The sequence below is a fragment of the Euprymna scolopes genome, chromosome 26 (assembly GCF_053919585.1).
Source record: "Euprymna scolopes isolate OS-2025 chromosome 26, ASM5391958v1, whole genome shotgun sequence".
NCBI classification, from domain to species: Eukaryota; Metazoa; Mollusca; class Cephalopoda; order Sepiida; family Sepiolidae; genus Euprymna; species Euprymna scolopes.
Genome location: NC_136507.1, coordinates 16,939,097 through 16,964,108, shown reverse-complemented (window position 1 = coordinate 16,964,108; position 25,012 = coordinate 16,939,097). Strand labels below are relative to the sequence as shown.

Below are 25,012 nucleotides of genomic sequence, written 5' to 3'. Positions count from 1 at the left end.
ATAGGATTAGTGAATCTCTCAACAAAGGCTTCCTTTCTAGGGCAATTGCTCTTGACATATCAAATGCCTTCGATAAGGTATGGCACAAAGGCCTACTTCACAATATTTCCAGTTACGGTATAACTGGAAATGTTTTCTCAATTATTAAATCATTTCTCTCTGATAGGCTCATAAAAGTAGTGATTGATGGGCAGAAATCAGAGGCCCACAGTATTAATGCTGGAGTTTTTCAGGGGTCCATCCTGGGCCCAACTCTCTTCCTGATCTACATCAATGATCTCTCAAAACACATTCTTAAATCATTCGTTGACATCTATGCTGATGACACGACCATCTATCGCAACACATCAAAGACTGTAAATGACAGTTCTCTTTGATTCTCTCTCCTGATCTTGAGCGCATGGTACAGTGGGGGAAGAGGTGGCTGGTTACTTTTAATGCATCTAAAAACGAGCTCCTATCATTACATCATCAACGCTCTGATCCCCATCTGGCATCAATCGAAATGGATGACTCGTCTTGGGGAAGCTCCATGTTTTGACAAGTTTCCGGGCTTCATCTTTACTCTTAATCTAAAATGGAACACGTACATTAAGTCTGTTGCCAAGGTCGCTGGAAAAATGGTAGGATCTTTCTACCGCTCCAGAAGATCTCACTGCTGATGCAATTCTCTATCTATATAAAAGCCAAGTACGTCCAAGGATGGCAGGAGCTGCTAAAAATAGCCTATCCTGCCTTGACAGAGTATAAAATAGACTTCGTGTCTTAGTGGTGGATGTCCTTTTCTCTTCCCAGCGACCTCTCTCCTACAGAAGAGACGTTGCGAGCCTGTCTTTGTTTTATCATTTCCATGGGAAGTGCTCGTCAGAGCTCCAATCTCTGGCCCCCCCCCCTCACCAATCTTTCAACGAAAAACACCCGTCTAGCTGAAACCACTGTCAATAATTTTCCCCACTCTTTATCTGTGCCTAAATCAAAACATAGATTCCATAAACAAAGCTTCTTTCTTAGAAGTGCATGACTGTGGAACTCTTCCGTTTGCCTGTTTCCCACCTGACTACAACTTAGATCTCCAAGTCCAACATACACGAATTCCTGATAAACTACCTCTGTAAGATACTTTATCAAATCTCCATTACTAATGATTACCGCGATATTATCCCATTATACGCAATAACCCTTATCCCCGAGTGACTTCCAGGCCTTGATAAGTGATGATTACTATTTAAAAAAAAAAAACAAAAAAACTTTGAATTTAAATTAATGTATTTAAACGATCCTTCAAGTTTTACGATATCTTTTTGTTTATTAAATTGTTAGGTGAAAGTATAGAATAATTACACTATACCAGTCAGCCCGGTAACAAAAGTGCATAAGTACCAAAAAATTGATTTTTTTTTTTTTTTAAATATCGTATTCAGCTAAATCCATAACAAGCGCCACTTAAATTGATGCTTTATGCTATACCGTAATCACGTGATTAAAATTTTAGACGAAATATTGGGAGTCAAGAGTTAGGAGTTCGAAAAAATATTACTTTATGAAATATTAGCGGGGGTACCCGGCGTTGCCCGGGTGTTATGAGGTGTGTGTGCTCTTAAAACAAAAAGAAACTTGGGGTGGGGGGTAAAAAGTTTTGGTAAATTGGTAGGATCGAACCTGAAGCCCGGAGGCGAAGTTGGAAAATAAAATGTGAAAAAAAAAACATTACACGTTAACTGCTCGGCCAGCCAGAATGATTAAGTAGACATCATTGGTTTGAATTTAGTATTTCTCTACAATAATGAAAAACTGAAATCATTGAATATTTTGGGTTTCTATTACTGTACACATAGATTCGAAAAAGTTGTCAAAAAAACAAATATATAACAAATAAATGTTATCAAAGGCAAGATAGGTTATTTTTCTACCTAAACTGGATATATTTTTCGGGTTTTTATTCAATGTAACATGTTTATTCAGCTCGAAAAGCATAGTGTTTACCGATGTATTGGAAAATTTAAAATGGCGCCCGACACTCTCTCTTTAACACGGTAAGTTCAGGAAAAGATGTTATAAATAATAAACTATACAAAATTCTGTTAGAAACTCGCTCAATATATGTTACCGTGACATATGTTGACATATATTCTGTGTTTTTTTAATAGTATTTTATCTAGTTTATTATTTATAACACCTTTTCCCGAACTTACCATGTTAAAGAGTGTCGGGCGCCATTTTGAATTTTCCAATACATCGGTAAACACTGCATGGTTTTCGAGCTGAATAAACATGTTACATTAAATAAAAACAAAAAAAAAATGTATCCAGTTTGGTAGAAAAGTAACTTATCTTGCCTTTGATAATATTTATTTGTTATATATTTGTTTTTTGACAACTTTTTCGAATCTGTGTACAGTAATACAAACCCAATATTTTATTTTATTTATTTATTTTTTTAGTGGAGGGGTATATAATCTGGTAGATTAGTGTTAAATCGATAATCAACTGAAAAAAAAAAAATATATTAAAAGGCAAAGAAAAAATGAGGTGTGCACAGAGGTCTATTATAAAATAGTTTTATCCAAAATGTGTACGCCAAGTGTACGAAAACCCAAGGTTAAGATTTTTTTTATATACTTGAACTTGAGAATGTTGGCATTGAATGAATGAATCTATTCGCTTTGTGATCGTTACCACTGCCACTGCATGGTCATGATAGTAATACCATCCATGGCGACGTCTTAAAAGGTAACAGAAAATAATACCAGTTTGTAAGCGGGTGGAACCACCATTATAGGTGTGGATTTACATAAGAAAGCCCTGATTAGGAGTTACGAATCCTTAAATGTTGTGTAGCACACTTGCAAGTTATGTCACCCCCTCCTCCCTCCATGCAAGTAGATTCAGGCTTAATGTTTAGGGGAAAGAGTATTACATTACCGTACGACATTACTTCAAACATTGGGTCTGTCTAGAAACTTCCAGTCTTTAGGAGTATGTGCATATCTTTTGTGTTATATATATATATATATATATATATATATATATATATATATATATATATATATATATATATCCGCTCTCATTTTCTTATTGTCTTGGCGAGTCAGTCACGTTTGGAGGGATTATAAAGTTAAAGTACCTTTGTTACTATCCACACCAGTACACCAACACCACGCTATATAAAACGTCTGGCTTGATCGATAAATCATAATGGTGTTTTAGTATTGTAGTCGCTCATTGCGGAAGCCGCAAAAAGAAAAGAAAAATAAAACGTGGATAGACAATTGCAGTAACAACCGAGAAATCCAAAACTAACATTAACAAAATATACAAATAATTTTTTTTTTTTTTTTTTTTAAATTTTAAACGCAATGAAATGTAATTTTCTAATGACCCGTACCGTTTTAAAAAATATGAAACTCGAATTTAAAAAAAAAAAAAAAAAAAAAGTTTTCGTCAATGTCTTTTTGGAGACGATAAGAATCCAGTATGGTCAATAAAAGAAGTTTTTAAACAAATGACTATTCCTGGATTAGGGTTAGTCGTATCTTTGATTGACTCGTGTTTGGCTAAATAAAAGTAACTATAATCAGATATAATGAATCGATTGGTTGTGCGAGTGGCGCTGACATATTATAGATGTTCTGGGGGTTGTTTTTGATTCCAGTACTTATTGAAGGAAAATATATGGAATCAAGATGAATCGAAAAGACAAATTCGACAATTTCAGAGAAGCTTCTGATTGGCTGAAATTATATTTGGCAATGTGGGCTTTCGTAGTCTGAATAGCCAAGATGGCCGACCGATCGATGCTGACGTAACATGGAAACTTAAAATTGCGAATATAGAAACGAAATGCGTTTTAATTTTTTTAATTTTTTAGACGCAGAAAAAAAACAGATATTTTGTCTTTCAGAAATTTTAAGTTCGAATTTGTCAATAGTTATTTTGAAATAATTACTGTACATTTTCCTTTTTTTTTTTTTTTTTTTATAACATTTTATCTCGTCTTTGAACTACTTTTTAAATAAATATTAATCTTCGAAAAACTGAAAATTAAAAATATTTCTCAAATTTTGATTTATACGAATGTACTCATCTCGTAATAAACCCATTTAATAAAAATAATAAAACAAAAACATGTCAATTTTCTTTTGCTGTTTTCTTTGTTTTAATTCTAGTTAAATGCAAAAGATTTCGGTAAAAAAATTGTCTGAAATGAGAAATCGCAAAAGTTTTTTTTTTTTTTTTTTTTTTTTTTTTTCAAAAATTAAAATGCATTTCGTTCCTATACTCGTATTTCGCAATTTTAAGTTTCTACGTGACGTCAGCAGCATCGGTAAGCCATCTTGGCTATTCAAAAGTCCATAATTCATGTGGAACCATGTATGCAAAACAATATTTTATAGCATTTTCATTTTCTGCACTTAAGGATAAACTTGTGCCGCTACGTATATATTGTAGAATATCTAGATGAACAAGCTAGCAATCACGTGATTTGGAAATAGATCTGTCCTTTTAAGGATTTAGCCATCTTCCCGCTAAAATAGGTGTAATATGAAGAATCCAGCTTCGCTCTCCCTTCCCTCATTACGTGTATGGTTGCAAAAGTTGCCGTTATCTGTTCCCTGTTTCTATTTTCCAAAGGAGGGGGTAATGCATGGGAAGATGGTTTCCTGAAACTAAGCAGATGCATACCTTAGGTTACCACGACTTCAGGACAAAGATAAAATTAGAATTACGTGATCTCGGTAGTTCGAATTGAGTTGTCTCGCTTTATTAAACATAACAAATCCCGACAACGTATCGTTTCCTCATAAAATTTAATTTTCATTATTAAAAAAAAAAAAAAAAACTACTTGATTAACTTACATAATTTTTGAAATATGGCATTTTCGTTCCATGCAAAGTACGTACAGCATAAAGATTTTTTTTTTTTTTTTTTTTTTTTTTTTTTTTTTTTTTAAGTTGAACTATGGACTTGTATATACATATTTAATGTTCCTGTTTACTTGCCTCCCCACAAGGACCAAAGTTAAATACAAGGCCGGATTTTAATGTGTGGAAAATCTAGCTCCCTCCAAAAAAGGCCATTCTGGATTGGAACAAAAATACAAACTGCCTTAATCGAGGACTGGCTAAGGACATAATATAGCACAATATCAGAACAGATGCTACAGTTTGCTCTTTGTCAGAAGCACCAAATTCTGGGATTAAGTTATGTTTGAGAAATTTATGCTAATTCTTCTAATTAATATATTCAGGCCAAGATCACAGAAAACCCAATTCAAAAGCTTGCCCTATGTCTGAATACACTTTATGTAAAATTTCAAATGTTTAGACTAAAAATTGGCTGAGTAATATGGTAGAGACCGCAGAGGTCAAATTTTTTTTAACTTTGACCTAAATTTTGACCATTTAACATTTATTGTTTTGGGCTCAAATCAAATTAAAAAGTTTAATCTATGTCCAAGTAGCCTACATCTAAAATTTCAAGCGTCCAAGTAGCCTACATCTAAAATTTCAAGCGTCCAAGTAGCCTACATCTAAAATTTCAAGCGTCCAAGTAGCCTACATCTAAAATTTCAAGCGTCCAAGTAGCCTACATCTAAAATTTCAAGCGTCCAAGTAGCCTACATCTAAAATTTCAAGCGTCCAAGTAGCCTACATCTAAAATTTCAAGCGTCCAAGTAGCCTACATCTAAAATTTCAAGCGTCCAAGTAGCCTACATCTAAAATTTCAAGCGTCCAAGTAGCCTACATCTAAAATTTCAAGCGTCCAAGTAGCCTACATCTAAAATTTCAAGCGTCCAAGTAGCCTACATCTAAAATTTCAAGCGTCCAAGTAGCCTACATCTAAAATTTCAAGCGTCCAAGTAGCCTACATCTAAAATTTCAAGCGTCCAAGTAGCCTACATCTAAAATTTCAAGCGTCCAAGTAGCCTACATCTAAAATTTCAAGCGTCCAAGTAGCCTACATCTAAAATTTCAAGCGTCCAAGTAGCCTACATCTAAAATTTCAAGCGTCCAAGTAGCCTACATCTAAAATTTCAAGCGTCCAAGTAGCCTACATCTAAAATTTCAAGCGTCCAAGTAGCCTACATCTAAAATTTCAAGCGTCCAAGTAGCCTACATCTAAAATTTCAAGCGTCCAAGTAGCCTACATCTAAAATTTCAAGCGTCCAAGTAGCCTACATCTAAAATTCCAAAATTGGCGGAAGAGTTTGGTAGTTTTCAAAGGTCAAATCGTTGAACTTTGACACCTTGACGGCCAAATTTCTGGCCGAAAACCGATTAAAAAGATTTTTCCAAATTTCAATACCCCTTATGTCAAATCTCGAGTCTGTAGACTGAAAATTGAAATAGTTTGGTAGGGAAATGTGCGCCCACACACACACACACAATTTCACTTTTATAGATATAGATTTTTTATTACTTAAAATGATGTTCATACTTTTAATGTAAGTAACTAGTTACTAACTCTCGATCACGTGATATAATCCGCTTTTTATTTGTTCAGGGTCAAACTTGGTGATTAAGTATTGTCTTGTTATTAATGAGATGTATTTAAACACGTGGCTACAAACATTTGTACATTTTTTTATGAGGAAAGGTTGTCTTAACAATACAACCCGCACACCATCTGGTGTGTGTTTACGTGACTCCCCACGAGGGCAGTGTTAGACAAGATGGATTTTATTTTAATTTGATGGTAAATTTTTAAATTAGGTCCACCTCCACAATTTTCTTTTAAATAACGACTTTTATAGGTTTTCGACTATGCTGAATACAGAAATCGCATTGAAATTTTGCAGAAATAAGTAGTTGAGATATAAAAAGTTGTATTATGCATTGTATTCTTTGGCGGCCATCTTTTTTATGCGCGTGCCATAAACAAATCTACGCACATAACAAATCCACACGTGTAACAAAGATGGCCGCCAAAGAATACAATGCGTAAAACAACTTTATATCTTGATAACTACTTATTTCTGCAAAATTTCAACGCAATTTCCATATTCAGCATAGTCGAAAACCTATAAAAGTCGTTATTTAAAAGAAAATTGTGGAGGTGGGCCTAATAAAAAAAAAAAAAAAAAAATACCCTGGTTTACATCGTTCATCTTTTTAAACCAACGCATTTTAGGTGAAAACATTATGCTTGTGTACCATGTCAAAATAAGTATGAATTACAAAAATTTTTAAAATGGTCCAGATATGTTTTGATAATATCAATTACAGTCAGCTTAAAAATGTTGGACCCTTAATTAATTCAAATAAAGGGAGATAAGTCAGTTTGTCATAGTGAATTGGTCGTACAGATCTCCACATTAAAACATACTTAAATAATCAAATAAATTCTATTTTTACTTTTTTCTACTGGATCATTTTTCGTAAATTTTTAAATTTATACTATTTACTAATTTCGCTATGTCACGTAAGCATGTAATGTTTTCATCTGACATGCGTGGATTTAAAAGACTACCAATACAAACAAGCAAAAACTTGTGTAGTCCTGTCAACACTCTCACAAATAAGGGTGTCCTTTCTCCTAAAGGAAGAAGCAATGCTTGGCATGTCCTCCTGATACAGACCAGATGCTTTGATCCAAGGTCAGATAAACACGGTTTCTTTATCTGAAACCGCGTATAAAATTTTTGGGGGGGGGGATATCAGCCATTATTTCACTATTTTAGTCTCTGCACATTTTTGTCTTTGCTGGGGATGGAGCATCCTACTGGATGCCAGATATTAACCCGCTATATCAGAGATTCTGTCACTTTAAATGTGATTGTGTGCATCTCTCTTGCACTTTGTTCACCGCGTAGCTTTTGGAATTCTTTTTCATAAACTTTGGAGCTCCTACGGTCACTGGAATGGAGATCTTCCTAAGATACTAGTTTCTTTTCATGTCGTACATAAGACCTAATTTCATTACCTTTTCCCTCAACTCTGTTTTAGCCAGCACTACTGGCTAAAGTAGCAACTGGGGTTGTTACTTTCTCCCTTTTGTCCCATATAATAATGTCAGGTTTAACAGCTGCGTTTTCTAGGTATTGTGAGAAATTCTACAGAAATAAGCAGGCTTCTCATTGGTCGGTTTGACCGCTCACAGTTTTGTTTGAACCTATCAGATTGATCGTTGTTACTAACTGCTGAGTCATATTTTTGGCGCTATTTTTATGTTTGGGTGGCGCTCAGTTTTCAAAAAGGCAACAGGTCGAATGGACGTAAGAAAACTCACTTGAGGCATGTAGCCTCAAAACCCCTTTGTCTCATCGAGACATTAATGCCCTAAGGTGAGGCAAAATGTTATCATTTGCAAACACCAATGCCCTTACGTTGGGCGAGATATTGTATTCTTTGCACAGTGTGCTCTGATTGATTGACTTTCTTCATTACTTGTATTGTGTATTTCTGAGATAAATTTAAGGTCTACATTTTGACCTGTCCTTTGTCCGCCATTCAGACGGTTATTCACAGTGAACTCCATGATAACTACTGGACTTGGCAGCATTCATGCTTGGAAAGCATCACTTAACTCATCGACTTGTTGCAACTATTCTTGGAACAGCGTGGAGTCTTGAACCCTACAAATGCGAAGATAAACAATGAACTACTACCTTTACGGGTGATACCAGCTCTGTTATAGCAGAAGGCTGCAGATGCCATATTTTTGCGCTTTGGATTTTTTCGCGTTAATAAAATTTACGTTGAAGTTTAAAGGTGAGCCTGTTGTGATTTGTTTGCTTTCATTATACCAACAGCAAAACCGAGGTGAGAGAATCTCGCAGAATGTGGCTATAGAAATGGTAGTAATAGTGGATGTTGTAAGGCTTATTTCTTTGGAGTGTTTATGTAGCAGTTAACTATTTACTATAAGCGGATCAATGCCCGGTGCTAAAGTGATTCGGTCACACTGACCAATCGGTTGGCAGGGCGCATTCATTTGAGCTGTCCCCTTAAGGATTATTTTTAGCCCTTTGGGATCGCAGCTACAATTGCCAGAGAGATGCACGCAAGCGACCTATAAAGACCCCACACTCACACCTCCCACTGCTACTTGTTGACGACAGCAGTCTGATAGCAGACGACACCTTCAAACAGACATTTACACTTTCTTTCTCTCCAGTCTGAGATACAATCTCGCCTTTTCTAAATAAACCCTTTATTATTATTTTGTTAAAAGCAATGTCATTTGGCCTTGTGTTTATTGAAATAATTATTAGGAGAGAAATGCACAACATTTCCCTCCTATATATATTCCCAGGACTTGCTGCCATACTTCATGTTTCAACTGATCTAGCGAAGATATTTCAACATTCCCTTGTGTCGTAGTGTTTAGTAGCTGTCCCATCAGAACCTGACTTTCATCACCACGACTACCATTCTGCTGTGAAACCTGACATAGTTATATGGAATAAGTCAGAGAGAGTTGCAACCTTGATTGAAGTGAGTGTTCCTAATGATGGCGGTCTTAACAGAGCTGAAAGAGAGAAACAGAGTAAATACCAAGGTCTCATGTATGATATGAAAAGAAACTGGAACCTAAAGGGATATCGATCATACCAGTTATCATAGGTGCCACAGGACTTATGAAGAAGAACCTGAAGTCCTACCTAACTAATATTCCTGGTGAACCAAGTGCAAAAGAGATTCAGACAATTGCACTTAAGGGAACAGCGAGGATACTAAAAAGAGCTCTCGGTTGGTTTCAATAAAAAAGTGGAGCAATGTTGGCAGCTGGTTTGGCTGCCCCATACCCAGCATTACAATCTTCAAAGGAAGAAAAATGAAAAAAAAATTTAAAAAAATTAAAAAATCTCCGTAGCCATGTCCACATATTCTACTTCTGTGTTGCCGAACCAATAAATGCTGAAAAGCAGTGTAGTATCTATATACTAATACCATAACTTTAACATACGTGTGTCACTGATTATAAATTATTTGATCGGGAGATCCTATTTATTATCATAAAAAGGAGGATAGAAGATGACATTGAATTAGTATATAGATACGCTAATTTATGTTTGTAGCATGTTATCATGTGGGGTATCCATACAATGGAAATATGTCACGGACTCGTATATCTATAAAAATGAACATGTGTGTGTCTGTGTACATTTTCCTACGCAATAACTCTGTTAATTTTCAGTCTACAGACTCAAAATTTGATATACAGGGTACTGAAATTAGGGAAAATTTTTGTAATCCGTTTTCGGCCAGAAATTTGGCTGTTAAACTTCAATGTCAATTTGGGTCTAAACATTTGAAATTTTAGATATAGGTTCCTTGGACATGGATCTAACTTAATAATTTGATTTGAGCCCAAAACAAATGTTATGTGGTCATAATAGGGGTCAAAGTTTTAAAAAATTGACCGCTTTTTTGTGAGAATTTTTAGGGGTTCATAAATGCTACAAACACATTGTATCCTCACCACATGCAGTTTATTATTTGGGATTGTCGACTGTGATTGGCCAATTTTTGAGGTTCAATTATGAGCTATCTGGTTACTTGGCTTTACCTGCTACTTGCATCCTTGCATCAAACAAAATAGTTTCAGCCAACTTAAAGAAACATCAGAAAGCAGCAATACCACTTCTTAAATGAACGGAAGTCAAAATAAAATTCAGGATTTCCTGTTTATGGTGAAGTCAAATGACTCCTTGTACACTGCTCTGAGGCCCGTAAAACTGCCCATCTTTGAGGTTCGATTGTGAGCTAACGAGGAAAGAACCAAACACCTTTTTTGGGGGAATTTAAGTTCAGACTATCAAGAATGTCTAGGAACAAAAAAAATTCAATTTCCAATAGTGCCACATGTTTTTTTTTTTGGGGGGGGGGGGGGTCGCCTTTGACCAATACCCAAATCACGGCTTAAAAGTTCAATAACTCAGAAACAGTTCATTTTCAGAGGTTTTAAACATGATTTTTGGATTCCTCGTGTGGAAAATTGTCTATGCAAATTTTCAAGGTTCTGCCTAGTCTAGAAATTGATTTATACCCAAAAATGTAATTTCATAATTTTGCAAATTTGCGCCTCAACGCGATATACATAAAATACCAAAATTGTGATATTTCTGGAACTGCTTAGAGTTAAAAGCTCAAATTTTCAGGATTCCCTAGTTTTTATGATACCAACATATGGTGAAAGTTTGGAAAAAATCTGAGAGGTAAGGGTGTCATGGTCTGGATGATTTGTGATGCAATTACCCCATGGCCTCCTTAGGGAACAACAGACCTTTGATCTGGGAGCCATAAGAAAACGCTGGAAAAATGTAATTCAAAATGCAGAAACTTTAAATTTATAAATAAACTGACACGATTCCAGCCATGAAAAAATGTCATTTATAGTGAAAGCTAGATACGAAATTAATTGGTCCCGGTTTGGCTTTAGTATCTTGAAATTTTTGTATCCTGAAAGGCATTTATACATGTTAATTGCTTAATCTGTTCCAGACTGTATAAAAACACTCATTAAATCTGTAATATAAATCTCATCTCTCTGTATGTCTCGCAAAAATTTTTCAACAGAGGGAGGCAACAGATCTTGACAAGATCGGTAACACTTTGAAGCTCGACGTCTCAGATAACAAATATCGAAAAATTGGGCAAAAACATTAATTCCTTCACTCTAAACTTGGCCGTTTTGTATAAGGAAGGGTCGTTTTTTTGGGGGGGGGAGGTTAAGCTGAAATTTTAGCAAGTCATCGTCACCATTGGATTGACTTTGATTAAGTTCACTGCTTTCGACTTCCAGTCGTGTCATGGAGATATCGGCTAAGACCTCAGATTTTCTTTTTCACCTTCGCATAATGGGTTTGAGCCTGCCTGCCTACTATCACTTTCTTTGCTCAACACACACCTCCAAACACCCAAGCAACGCCGGTATATAATGCAGAATGAAACGAGAGCTAAATAATATAATAAAGCAGAATCAAATGGGCTAAATAAACAACATAAAGCTTTTTCTTTGAAGTGCAGGAGGCCACAACTGTTGAAATATTCAGTAAGGGTCATCAAAGGCTGAGAAACACTGTACTAGATACTCAAGGATTTCGATGGTTTGTCTAGAATCCCTTCCACGTGTTTGATGGATAACATCATCCACTCTGTATATGGGATAACCGGCAAGAAAGACCCGAAGTTATCAAAATTTATTGGTATTTATTGGCTTTCCCACGAGAGCAATGTGTGACACAAGATTGTTTTTAGGGGGGTGGGGGTAGCTCCCCAAAAAGGGGCATTCTAGAAGTAGGCAAAATTAAAATTATCTTAGTATAAAAGGGTTTTCTCTACATTGACTAGGGATAAATTAACTTACAGGTAGCATCAGAACTGATACTACACTATGATTTTGGCTCAGAGAAAATCTCAGTCATTATATTAGTCTTTCTTAGAATTGCACGCCTGTGGAACTGTCTTCTGTTTACCTGCTTTCCAGGTGACTACACTATGGTCATCTTCAAGTCCAACATAAACAAGTTCTTAATGAGCTGTTCCCCTTAAGTAATCCAATTTACCAAATCAACACTAATAATTGCTGTGATATTGTCCCATTGACTACTGTATACTCTTTAACCCTTATCCTCGAGTGGCCTCTAAGTGACGGCTCCTATGTAAAAATGTATATATTGTTCGTGTTTTTCTAAGCTCTTCTCTTTTCCCATCCTCTCACTACTTATAAATCGCTTTTTAATTCTTGCTTGCTCCCTGTCTTTGTAAAGGATTGCATTATAATTTTGCGACATAAATGAATGGCATAATCTAGCATGCATGTGGTTTAAAGCTCTTTGTGACGTCGTCCACTACGCACGGTGATAAAATAGACAGAAATACCCGCATTAAGTCATGAGCCGGCCAGATAAGGAGTCATAAAGGACTCCTCCATCGCTTCATAGAAATCAAAGATTAAGAACTATATAATTTTCTGAAAATAAAATTTATAACCAAGACTCTTCAAACTAAATTTATATTTGACTTTTGCCTAGTAAACGAACATATTTAGTTGTCAAATAGAAAAGTTATTAGCCAAACGCATATGATTTTTGGAATATGACCTCTGTTTCATAAGTACTACATCAAAGATTTTTATGTATTCTTTTAAGTGTAATTTTAAATATGCACTGAATTTTATGTCGAGACTGAAAAGTATAAACATTTTAATTTCTTCAAATGTTTTTCAAACAGCTTTCGTTTAAAAAAAAAAAAAAAAAAAAAAAGAGTATATTGTTCTATTAAACTTTTATTGTTTAAATAATTTGACTTTGCTCGTTTTGTTAAAAAAAATATAATGGCTGAAAAAGCTATTTTTCACACAGCTTTGGAAGATTGTCCATAAAAAAAAAAAAATTTTTTTAAATCGTCAAGAATAATCGTTTTATTATTCCTAGTTAGCACTTGGAAAACTCGCTCACAAATGTCTGTTTCACTTGCAACCAACATAAAGCATTGTTAACATTTTGAGAACTGTTAAAATGTATGTATGTATGTATGTGTGTGTGTGTAAATATATATATATATATATATATATATATATATATATATATATTTGCCGATTGTGTACTATAGTTAACATCATTTTCTATAAAAAGCAAAATGACCGTGCATTTTTGTATGTCTAGTAAAGGCTTTTTTCGCGAGGGTTCTGGGAAAGGGGGGAGGGGTACTATATTTTAGAACTTTTCTATATACTCCCCAGATTGTAATATCTATGATTTGCGAACGGAGACCATCAATATCTTTTATTTAAGTGACTTTTACAAAATTCACGCTACTTTGTTCTGTCGCGTGTTTGTTTGGCTATTTCGTATAAATAAAGCAAGTCATTGATACAAAGGCATCAGTGGCCTTTTGTGGCGGAACGCCTTTAAAGCAATTAGCTTTGATCAATGTGGGGAAAACCCTTCATATCAAACAATTGCTATTCATTTAAGAGTTCCCCTTTTTCAGGGAAGCTTGGTTTCCTCAACGTAGCGGTAAGATCTCTGCTTTTCTTTCACTTTCTTTTCCACCTTCGCGTCACGGGTTCGAACCTGCTTGCCTACTAACACTTTTTTTCTAAACACCCAGGCAACGCCAGGCACCCCCGCTCATAGCAATAAAGATTAAGTGGGTTTCGAATGCAGAAAGGGATGGAATTATGTACATTGCACTTTTATTTAGCATTACTGTTGAATGATGCCCTTACATCACAGGAATTTAATCAAAGTTTGTATTTTGCTTAATTCAGCAGGAGCAGTTGGTTCTGGTTCAATGGACATGGAAGACAGTGAGAGTAACCAGATGTTGGTGTTCACAGACGGTGGCCATAACAAAGGGGTACTCTCCTCTCTAAACTTACTCCAGAAAGGGGGCCAGTTCTGCGATGTCAAATTGGTCGTTGGCAAACATGAAATCTCTGCCCACCGTGCTGTTCTGGCGGCAGCTAGCAGTTACCTGTTCAAGCTGTTTGCGACCACTAAGGAAACCGCCCAGGTGCCGTACATGTTTGAACTGACTGACCTCGACTACAAGAGTTTCCAGTATCTCCTCAACTATATCTATTCTGGACGGTAAGTAAAAAAAGTTTTGTTTTTTTTATGTAAATATTTTGCTTACCTTTATCTCTGTATATTGTTTTTAACATGTTGTTTTTATTAAATACCTTTTTTTTTTTTTTTTTTTTCCCCCCTCCTAAAAAAAAAACACTTGGAGATTTGTTGATATATCAAGGTCAAAGGTAAAGTGTTTTTGACTTGTAAATAACGATAAAAAAAAAAAAAAATTGAAACCTTACAAGCAGGTAATGTTATAATTTTATTTCATGAAACTTTCTGTAAAATAAATTGTATTTAATAGCAAATATTTTTTTTTTTTTTTTTTGTATATATATATATGTGTGTGTGTGTGTCCAAGTTAATATTTGTGATAAAAATTTCCTCAGAGTTTATAAAATACTACTCAATAGTAAATAGATATTTATATTCATATTTATAACATTTATATCACATAACAGGTTTTGCTACACTGGCATGACAATGTTTCAATCTGTACTTATGAATACAAATCTCATCACACAAAAATAGTCCGTCTTTTCACTTAGGTGTTCATATTGAAAAGTATCTTTTGAAAGTTTAATGTGTGTTTATATAATACAATGAAGACCATAGTACATAAGTGTAGTTCTAGGTGGTTCTGATCTGAACCCTCATATAAGCCCAATACTGTAGTTTCAGTTGATTCTACAATGAAAGGGTTGGTATGAGATTCCTGTATTTCTGAGGTATATAAATAAGTATGTGTGAATGTCGACAATATGTAAATTTACTCACAAGAAATGTCATTGGTAGCGACATGTTACTTGGAGAATAATATACGACAATGCCGTTTCGTTCTTTGACCATAGTCTGAGAGTTGGTTGACTCCATCAAAACGATTATCTAACTGGTCAAGCGGCTAGTTCAAAAAGTGTCTTGTGTGTGTGTTACAGGAAATCAAAAGTACATTGGTACCATCGTTTTAAAATACAAAAAAAAAAAGAAGACCAATATCTTGTCGCCTATGTCAGATTCTCTTCAACCTCTGTTTATATTTGTCTACCGGGAAATGGCGTCTCGCACACTGTATATCCAGATATTGTATTGGATTTGAAACCGTTTAACACATGCCAGCATGTAAAACTGACATTAAACCCGACATGATCATGTTTGAGTACAGGCAGATAAAATTTCTGATAAAAAAAAAACTTCAGAAGTGTGCCCATTCATACTCTTGTCACTAATGTCGTACACCACTTAATCAGGCTTGCTAGGTTTGCACTGAGATAAAAGAACTTATAGACAATACACCTCTTCTGAAGATAGGTCCCATGATTTCATTATTAAGAAACTCGTTTTATCAATGACTGATAATTATGGTTGAAGATATTTATAGATTTATGTAGTCACTGAGTTTCCGTCTTTTTATTGAAATCAACATTTCATATGAAACTTTACATAATTTGAAAATGTATATTGAACAATTACATTTTAAAGACGAGGATAAAAATATAAATGATTCAATCCCAAAGCTGTACTTGTGATTTTTCCTGAAGTCCTACCTAACTGATATTCCTGGTGAACCAAGTGCAAAAGAGATCCAGACAATAGCACTTAAGGGAACAAGGAAACTAAAAAGAGCTCTCGGTTGGTTTCAATAAAAAGCTGGGCAATGTTGGCATCTGGTTTGGCTACCCCATACCCAACATTACAATCTTCAAATGAAGAAAATTAGAAATAAAAAAAAAAATAAATTTACACCCACTTTTGTGTGCGCAATGGTATACTTTTGTGCAAAAGAGAGCTAATATCAAGTGTAATCTTTCATGAAAATGCAAGTATGTATCTAATGTGTGGGTGTGCGTGAATGCGCACTTCTTCCTCTCTTTCTGTGGTCCATTTGAGCCACTTTCCTTCAGAGAAAGAACGGCATCTTTAACCACTGCAGTCAATTTTGTCTAATCTTAAACTAAAGGTGAGAGAAATCCAAGGTAGATAATTCAAGATCATCTCTTTGTCCTTTAGCGGAAAGAATTCAAAAGATTTATCTGAAGGGGTATCTTCGATATCATTTATTCTTCCATTCCATAAAATATTTATGTCCACAATCGTACGCACAACCTTTCATTAAAATGCAAGTATGTATCTGTAATATGTGTGTGTAAATTCGCACATCTCTCATTTTCTCTCTCTCTCTCTCTCTCTCTCTCCATGGTCCATTTGAGCTGTCTTTCTCCAAAGAACCACGTCTTTGACCGTTGCAGCCAACTTTCTTTAATCTTGGACTAAGTTGCATGATATTGCTAGCCAATCTGTCAATATTGAATTTTCTTGCTCACACGGAACGTGACTAAGCTATTCACATCAATTAAGAAATAAAAGGTTCTGTACAGATTCCAGAATTTCACACGATGCACCTGAAGGTCAGAGGTTACATTGGCTAAAACGTTGTTAGAGTAACTTCCAAGATGAGAGCAATAGCCTAAATAATACAAATTGACGATTTAATTAGATGTAAAAATTGGACAATGATATTTATTAACTGCGTTTTTTTTTTTGTTTTTTTTTAAATAAAATTGATTAGAAATCCAAAATATTCTATATAAACTCTTGGTAAAATAGCTATATAATTTCATGTAAAATATTAACTTGGATTTGTTTAATTCTATGCAGTTATTAATATAATTCTATATCATTTACAATAGCCGTTTTTTTTTTTTTTTTTTTTTTTTTTTGTTAGAAGAAAAATTAGTTTTGATATATACTTTTTTTTTTACGCCATTTTGTAAATGCTTGTTTATTTTTATTTTTTTCTCTTCAAATTTTTTTTCTCGTGCTTACATTTACTGATCTTGTTTCTTTTTTATTTCAGCATCTTTTTAATTCATCTAGCACCTTTTTATAATAGACTTCGAAAAATTATAATTTTTCAATTTACATGAGTTAAAAAAAAAAAAAATAAATATTCAACTTAAGTATTTCAATGAAGGTATCCACACAAACATTCAGGCATTATTTCCAAACATTTATATAAAAAAAAAAAAACATTGGTTTTATTTATGGAAATGTATACAGAAAAGAAAACTGTTATAAATTAATTTAAAAATATTAATAGGATATTTTGGTATCAAATTTCTTGATAATACCATTTTGGAACTAATTTAACTTTGAATTTTATTTTTTATCTTTATTTTATATTGTTATTAATTTTGTTTTTGTTTTCAGATAAATAGTTTTTTTTTTTTGTTTTTTTTTTCTTTGTGCGTGCGAGCGTGTCTGTTTCAATCTCTGCCCTAATCATTCCACTCTCAACTGTTAGTTGCGTGTTCATTCTGGTTGTATGTACATACGGACGACTCTTATTTCCTCGAGCGATGAAGGGCTGAAGTTGATGAATTGACTGGAAGCTAATTCTGAACTGAATGTTAATATCAGGTTAATCCTTTTTCTTATGCATAGATATCCAAACATTCAATCAAGATTCTTTTCTCCCTCTCAACTGATTTCAAATTAATAAAACAAGGTAGATAATAAAGCATTACTCATGAGGTAAAAATTGATTAGAGTTATCAGAACCACTGAAACGGTTGTTGACATTAAGATTTTGCTTACGTTAGGCAGGTGCTAGATGATAGCAATGAAGTAGATGTGTAGACTGTTAACTCGACAGTTGAGTTTCGATTCTGGTTTAAAACCACAAGCCACTTTGAACAGTGAAACGGTATTATTTGCGGATGACATACACACACACACACACAGTATAAAATTTTGCTAAAACTCAGACTTAGTTTTTTTTCATAACTTTTATTCCATTCAGAATTTTCTAATTAAAGCTGTTTTATTATGATCTTATGTTTTCATTGAGATCTTCCAACCTATCAATTCATCAGATACGATTTATCCGATGTTATTTAAAAAAAAAAAAAAAAAGTTGTTTGTACATCATAAATCTGGTACACTTTTTTTTTTTCTCTCTTTAGGAAAAATTTCCATGACCATGATGTTACAGGTCTGCCATATATATATATATATATATATATATATATATGCGTGTGTATGCACATTTCCCTATAACCACTAACAGTAGGATTTATTACATGTGCTTTAAGTATTGAAGGAAAAAAAAAGAAACCCCTAAATAGGATTCCTGTTAAAAGGAAAAATCGAACAATTTGAATTGGTAAATAAATAAATAAATAAAATGGTGTGTGTGGGGGGGGGTGTTTGGCAAGAAAATGATAGAAACCACATTTTGTATAAGTATAGGACAAACACCATGCCAAACTTTCTTCATTATCAGTCAATGAGCAAAAGAAGTATATTGAGATGTATCTATTCAATGTGTGCTTTCAATGCTAAAAATGTTATTTCCAACTTAAACAACTGATTGACCAACAGACAGAGCCTCCTATCTAGATGCTTAGACACAGAAATAGATTTCGTTTGATTCTTGCGTTAAGCATGAATTTTCTTTTCCTGTTTTGTCCTTAGCACTAAATTTCTCTGGCTCCATTTAACAAAGCTCTCTAAAGGTGAGAGAGATCCAAGCTAGATAATTAAAGATCGTCTCTTTGTTCTTTAGTAGAAGGATTTCAAAAGATCTATCTGAAGGTATATCTTTGATATCATTAATTCTTCCATTCCATAAAATATCTACGCCCACATTTTTGTGTGCACAATGGTATATCTTTTATGCAAAAGAGAATAACATGAGCTAATAATGAATGTAACCTTTCATTAAAATGCAAGTATGTATCTGCCATGTGGAGAGCAAAAGGTAGCTTCGTGGCTGGGTTCGAATCTACTAACTGGCAGGAATTGTCACTCCTACACTGATAATTGCGTAAGCATGAAACATTAGTGTCAGCAGATATAAAGAATAATTGTTTAATTATAATCATCAAGCCCCTTTAAGAATACTTAAGGATGGGCACTGTCTGCAGAATAATAACTAAAAGGCAGTCGACTCGCGTTTATGCAATGTTCACGACTTCCGCTTGTTCAAACACTCTAGATCGTCTAATGATGTACTCGCCTGAATTCGACATTTAATAGTTCTTAATTCCCTTCAATACTGTGGCAATTGTTTGGTGGCCCGAGGTAAAGGCATAGCAAAAGGCGGCTTTGTGGCTGGGTTATAAACTGATGATTGCATAAGCGTGAAACACTAGTGTCTGTATATATAAACAATAATTATTGCTTAATTATATATATGTATATATATATATATATTCACATTTGTATGCACACTTGCATTTTTGTTCATGCATCTATAAGTTAATTATGTGTAACTTTGTGGTCTTTTCTTGGTCTTGCTAGATTTTAGAACAAAATTATATCTTGTCTGGTGAAATATCCAATTAGATGCTCTTAAGGTAATATCACAAGAAGGTGCACTATTCCTTAGATGAGCAAGTATCTGTAATATGTATGTGCATACGCACACCTCTCTCTCTCATATATATATATATCTGAAACAGCTACATGGTAAGCAGCTGATGATCCCAGTTTTCTATTTACAAAATTTTAGTGAAGGTTTTCTCCTTTCATCCTTATGTAGTTAAATTCAGTTTTTAAAATTGAAGACTTTTCTGAAATCCGCTTCTGCAAGTGCTAAGTCTATTTAACAATTTTAGTTAATGCTTGGTGTTTTTTTTTTGTTTTTTTTTATATATATATAAATGAATTCTTTTTTGTCATAAACTTTTTAGAAGACGGATTATGTAGGTGCTAAGTCTGCGATAGGTTAAAGTTAATTTTATTTATTTATTTTTTTCTGGAAATTTAAACTGCATTCTTTATTTTTGCATTTTTTTATTCAAAGTTTCTTTAGACTAATATATATATATATATATATATATTCATCCACATACAGTGCTGTTTCACAGCTCATCAGTGCGGCTAGACAAGCAACTACCAGGATCGAAACCCGATCACGCAAACGACAGTCGGAGCTCCTAATCGTTGCGCTATACGGCTGCTGCGATGCAGGCAGTGAATTAACAATGTTTTGACATTGTCCAAATACCTAAGCTCAATTTGTTTACACAAGGCGCATCACTTCATATGCTAATGATGCTATTTGATAGTTGCTCGCCATCTCTTCAGATTGATGTTGGGCGTCCATGTGCACGTAGATGGCTCCTCTGCCCAGCTACAGTGATTGGGTGTGATTTTACTGTCGAGTTGATTAGGATATTTGTTTAGGAAGGATACAAGTTCATTAAATTTGTCCGTTGACATTTTGTGGACGTACTTGTAAAACGTAAACAGGGATGCAACATTGCAGTTATGGGACAGAGGTTAGAGCTTGGTAGACAGGTTGGACCTATTATACCCTTCCCAAGAGGGAGACTAGGTGTTTGTGCACCAGCCCACGTGTGACAGAAATACTTCATGTACAGGTTTAATAGAAGCATGCAAAAGTTTTCTAGTTTAATGAAGGTAGCCCACCTCCTTTGCAGCAGACTTCGCAGTGTCTTGAAAATTTATTTCAAGGGTGGAAATGTTTGATATTATTCTGTATGACACAGCGCTATTCTGAAAAGAATTGGCTTATTTAGTTCTGGGTTCAGTGGTGATGCTCTTGGATATTAAGTTAATTATAAATAAGCTTCCATTAAATTCACAGTTTAACCTTTCACCGTTCGGGTGGAAAAAGAGAAATTCGTGAAGTACATAAATTAGTTCTATCATCCTCATCTGTTAAAACCATATTGTCTTGATTCTGCTTCTTTATTTGTTTATTTGTTTTTTTTTCTTGATTTGCAGTCATTTATTTAATATTTTCCGCACTTCAAGTTTCTTGTATAACTGCTTTTTCTTTACAGTTGCCATCTTTTTTGTTTTTTCTTACCCTTTTCTTTTTCCCAAGAAAACCCCTCCCTTTCCTCCCTTCTCTACTCTCTTAGAAGAAAAATCTCAGCTTTGTCAGAACATCTATGTAGATTTAATTTAAAAAAAAAAAAAAAAAAAAATGAAAGAAATGAAAAATGTGTATACACTTATTAGTTCTTTGGTATGACAGGGGTGCATGCAAAAATGAATGTTTCCGATCGATTTAGTGGCACAAATGATCGATGCTTCATGCTTTGCCTTTATTTTAATTCAACAGTTTAAAGGCTCCAAAATTACTTTTTGATGATTAAATGCTATAATGTTAAGAGCTGTCAGCAAAAGAAAAAGGAAACTGTATTTAATGATAAATAGTTTAGGAGAAATCAGCGTAATGTTTACTGTAATTTATTAATTACAAGCAAAAACCATCTGACAGATATACTGTAGCTCTATTCTTTTTCAAATGTAAAACTTCATATATCTTTGATATAAATTTATTATAATTTTAAAAATGAACTTTTTAAATTATCTCCCTTGAAAACTAAACATATTTTAAGGTTTTGGTAATTTGTTTTAATTATTAAATTACTTTAATATACGCACTTCTTGGCCTTCGGGACAAGATCAAAGTGTAGTATCTGTTCCGGCAGATGCTGCAGCTGCACTTCTATTTCTTGTTCTCTTTCGGTGGAGGAGAAATCCTTCACGACTGAGACAATTTTTATTTTTGTACCTTTTCTCCACGTTAAAAAACGACCCTGGTGTCTAACTCTGTCCCGTGGGGAGGCATAGTAAATAGGTACTTTAATATAGACAAAACCATAATGTATTATATACACACACAGAGCAAGTGAAAAGAAAAAATCCAATACAGATTTAGACCAATCTCAAATTTATTTCAGCCCAGTGTGGGCCTCATTAGACGAAACAAGTTAGATCTGTAGCTGACTTAAGATTATTAGCTACAGACGTGACTTGCTTGTCTCATCTAATTAGGCTCGCACTGGGTTGAAATTAATTTATGAGATTGGGTTAAGTTTATGTTGGATTTTTTCCTTTTTACCCTTTTGTATGCTCTGCGCCACGTTGAGCTGTCCTACAAGTATCTGATTTTTAACACCATATCTATGATTACAAATGAATAACGCTGAACATTAATTCATTATAGTTAAAGAGCAGTGTTTATCCGGTATTGCCCAGGATGCAGTGAAGTCATTTTAAGGTTTTCACATTTTTATATACAGGAAAACAAATGAATTTTAGTTGTAAGGTAGACAACTCTTATCATATTCTTCAATCTAAAATGAGTTATTCCTCTTTACATTATTTGAATGTTTACGATTTATGTACCCGTGTACAAATGATGTATCAAATGACAGTAATTTTCTGCGTGAACTGAAGTTTAGCGGCAAAGGTCACTTGTGCTCTTCAACCGAAGGAAATGTGCATTTTCTTGCGCATCTCTTTTGTGACAAAGAACCCGTTCTATTGATGGGTAGTTAGAAGACTTTGAAATCTGTTCGACCAGAATGAACACTTTTCCTCACTCTACTGCTTTCGGTTGTCGTCTAACGTGCAACATCTTCCTTGTTTGCTAGCAGCGTTGCTTTCTTCTATCAGACAAGACAAGATTAGCATTTTGATGCCAACTATATTCTTGCACCATTAATGTGTGATACCGTCAAGATTTTCCCTTTTTTTTTCTTTTTTTTTCTAAAACGAAAACCATTATCTAATTTAAAAAAAAAAAAAAATTCAAATTTTATTTAATTTCAGTTTTCTTCTGGTAATTGAAATCTTTGAACATGTTTTAAAAAAAAAAAAAAAAAAAAAAAAAAAAAATTATATCCCTGATTTGGGGAGAGGTGTATGGAGCTATCATTTTCTAGTTTAATCTTGTAAGATTTGTATATATAATATTTTTAATAAAAAAAAAAATAAGCAGGTATCTGTGTGTGTGTGTGTGTGTGTGTGTGTGTGTGTGTGTGTGTGTGTGTGTGTGTGTGTATTAAAAAGAAATATAAAATAATGCTGAATATTTAATGACTCGTAAAAAAGTGTTCAAGTGAAAGAAACTTTCTACGGGGCACTGTATAATGGTGTGAGCTAAATTTATGAATAGTGAACGCACCTTTTTTTTTTTTTTTTTTTTTTTTTTTTTTTTTTTTTAAGATTGTAACGCTGGGTATGGGGCAGCCAAACCAGCTGCCAACATTGCCCTGCTTTTTATTGAAACCAACCGAGAGCTCTTTTTAGTATCCTCATTGTTCCCTTAAGTGCAATTGTCTGGATTTCTTTGCAGTGTGTGTGTGTGTGTGTGTGTGTGTGTGTGTGTGTGTGTGTGTGTGTGTGTGTGTGTGAATTTTGCCTACTTCACTTAATCTCTTAGCTTCTAAAAAGTTTTAACTGAAATGCAAGTTATAAAATTCCTTAAAGAACTTGTAACAATTAGAATATTATTTGATTATATATTTAGGTGCTCATTAAAGATACCCATGCCGGATCAGCCAAAATTTCATTAAAAAAAATTTCAGCTTAAAATAACCGCATGGGACTCATCAACCAATCTTGGAAAAATTAACTCAATTCTTTTTACTTTTGGCATTTGAGAGGCTGCAGAGTCCATATGATCCATTTTAAACTGGAATTTTTATAAAGTTATGATTAACCAGTTTGTCAAAATTTGGGTACTTTTAATGGACATCTAAATATATAGCATATAGTAAAAACATTTTTTTTTAAATCTGCTTTTCAATTTTTTATGTTTGAGCACTTTGGTTGATTAATATTTTGCTGATATGGGATACATACTGTGTGTGAGTATTATATGATCCTGCTTATTTTTTTTTTTTTTTTTTTTTGGTTCCTTTTATAAAAGTATTTTCTAGAAATCTCTAGGTGCAGCCATCTTGTTTTAATGCAAAAATCAAAAGTCAACAAAACTCATAAAAAGAAAAATTAGAAAAACAAGACATTCTTTTTCAAACCTTTTTTTTTTAATAAAGGTTTTCATTAGTTTTATTTTTTAAAAATTAAAAAAAAAAGGTTATAAACCTCAAACATGACTCCATATTTTTATTAATTTATCAATTTGCTTTTCTTTTCTTTTTTTTTTCCTTTGTCTTAAGCAGATGTGTGTTCAAAGGTAAATTACCAGTGTTATTCTTGTAGGAACCACAGCATTCAGATTGGACTTTTATTTTTAACTTTTATTTATACTTTGTTTGTATAAATCTGTATATTAAAAAGGTCAGTTGTAATTTCAAAGTCAGAACCAAATAGATTCCATCCGAAAATGTTAGTACTTTGTTCTAAATAGACTTTCTTTTTCTATCTTCACACATGTTCTTTTTAGATAAATAAAATCATTTGCTTCTATTTTTTGAATAGGATAAAATATGTTCAAATTATTTTCCTGAAGAAAATATGCATGTACATGATTGGCAGTGAATTACACTATCAATCTAATTTATAAAAGGCTATATGTCTGTCTGTTTGTCTCCATATTTTTAAACTCTATCTCCTCCGAAACTAAATTGCACAGCTGCATTAGGAGCCTCAAATGATTGGATTTTATACGGGCCGTTCTTTTATAGGTCTTTAGCCGGTTTTTTAAGGGGTCCAAAATGGGTAAAAAATTGAAAAATCGTTAAACATTTTGTACATTA

At 33.8% G+C, this 25,012-nt stretch overlaps 1 protein-coding gene across 3 annotated transcripts in view; it reads left to right on the top strand.

Moving 5' to 3' along the window:
• Positions 1–25,012, top strand: part of LOC145247931 (influenza virus NS1A-binding protein homolog A-like) — a 137,514-nt gene that overhangs the window by 83,819 nt on the left and 28,683 nt on the right. For all 3 annotated transcript variants that reach the window (XM_080109571.1, XM_080109572.1, XM_080109570.1), the window contains one exon: positions 14,222–14,543. In XM_080109571.1, coding sequence (XP_079965697.1) covers positions 14,222–14,543 — 322 coding nt within the window. The remainder of the gene's footprint in view (positions 1–14,221; positions 14,544–25,012) is intronic.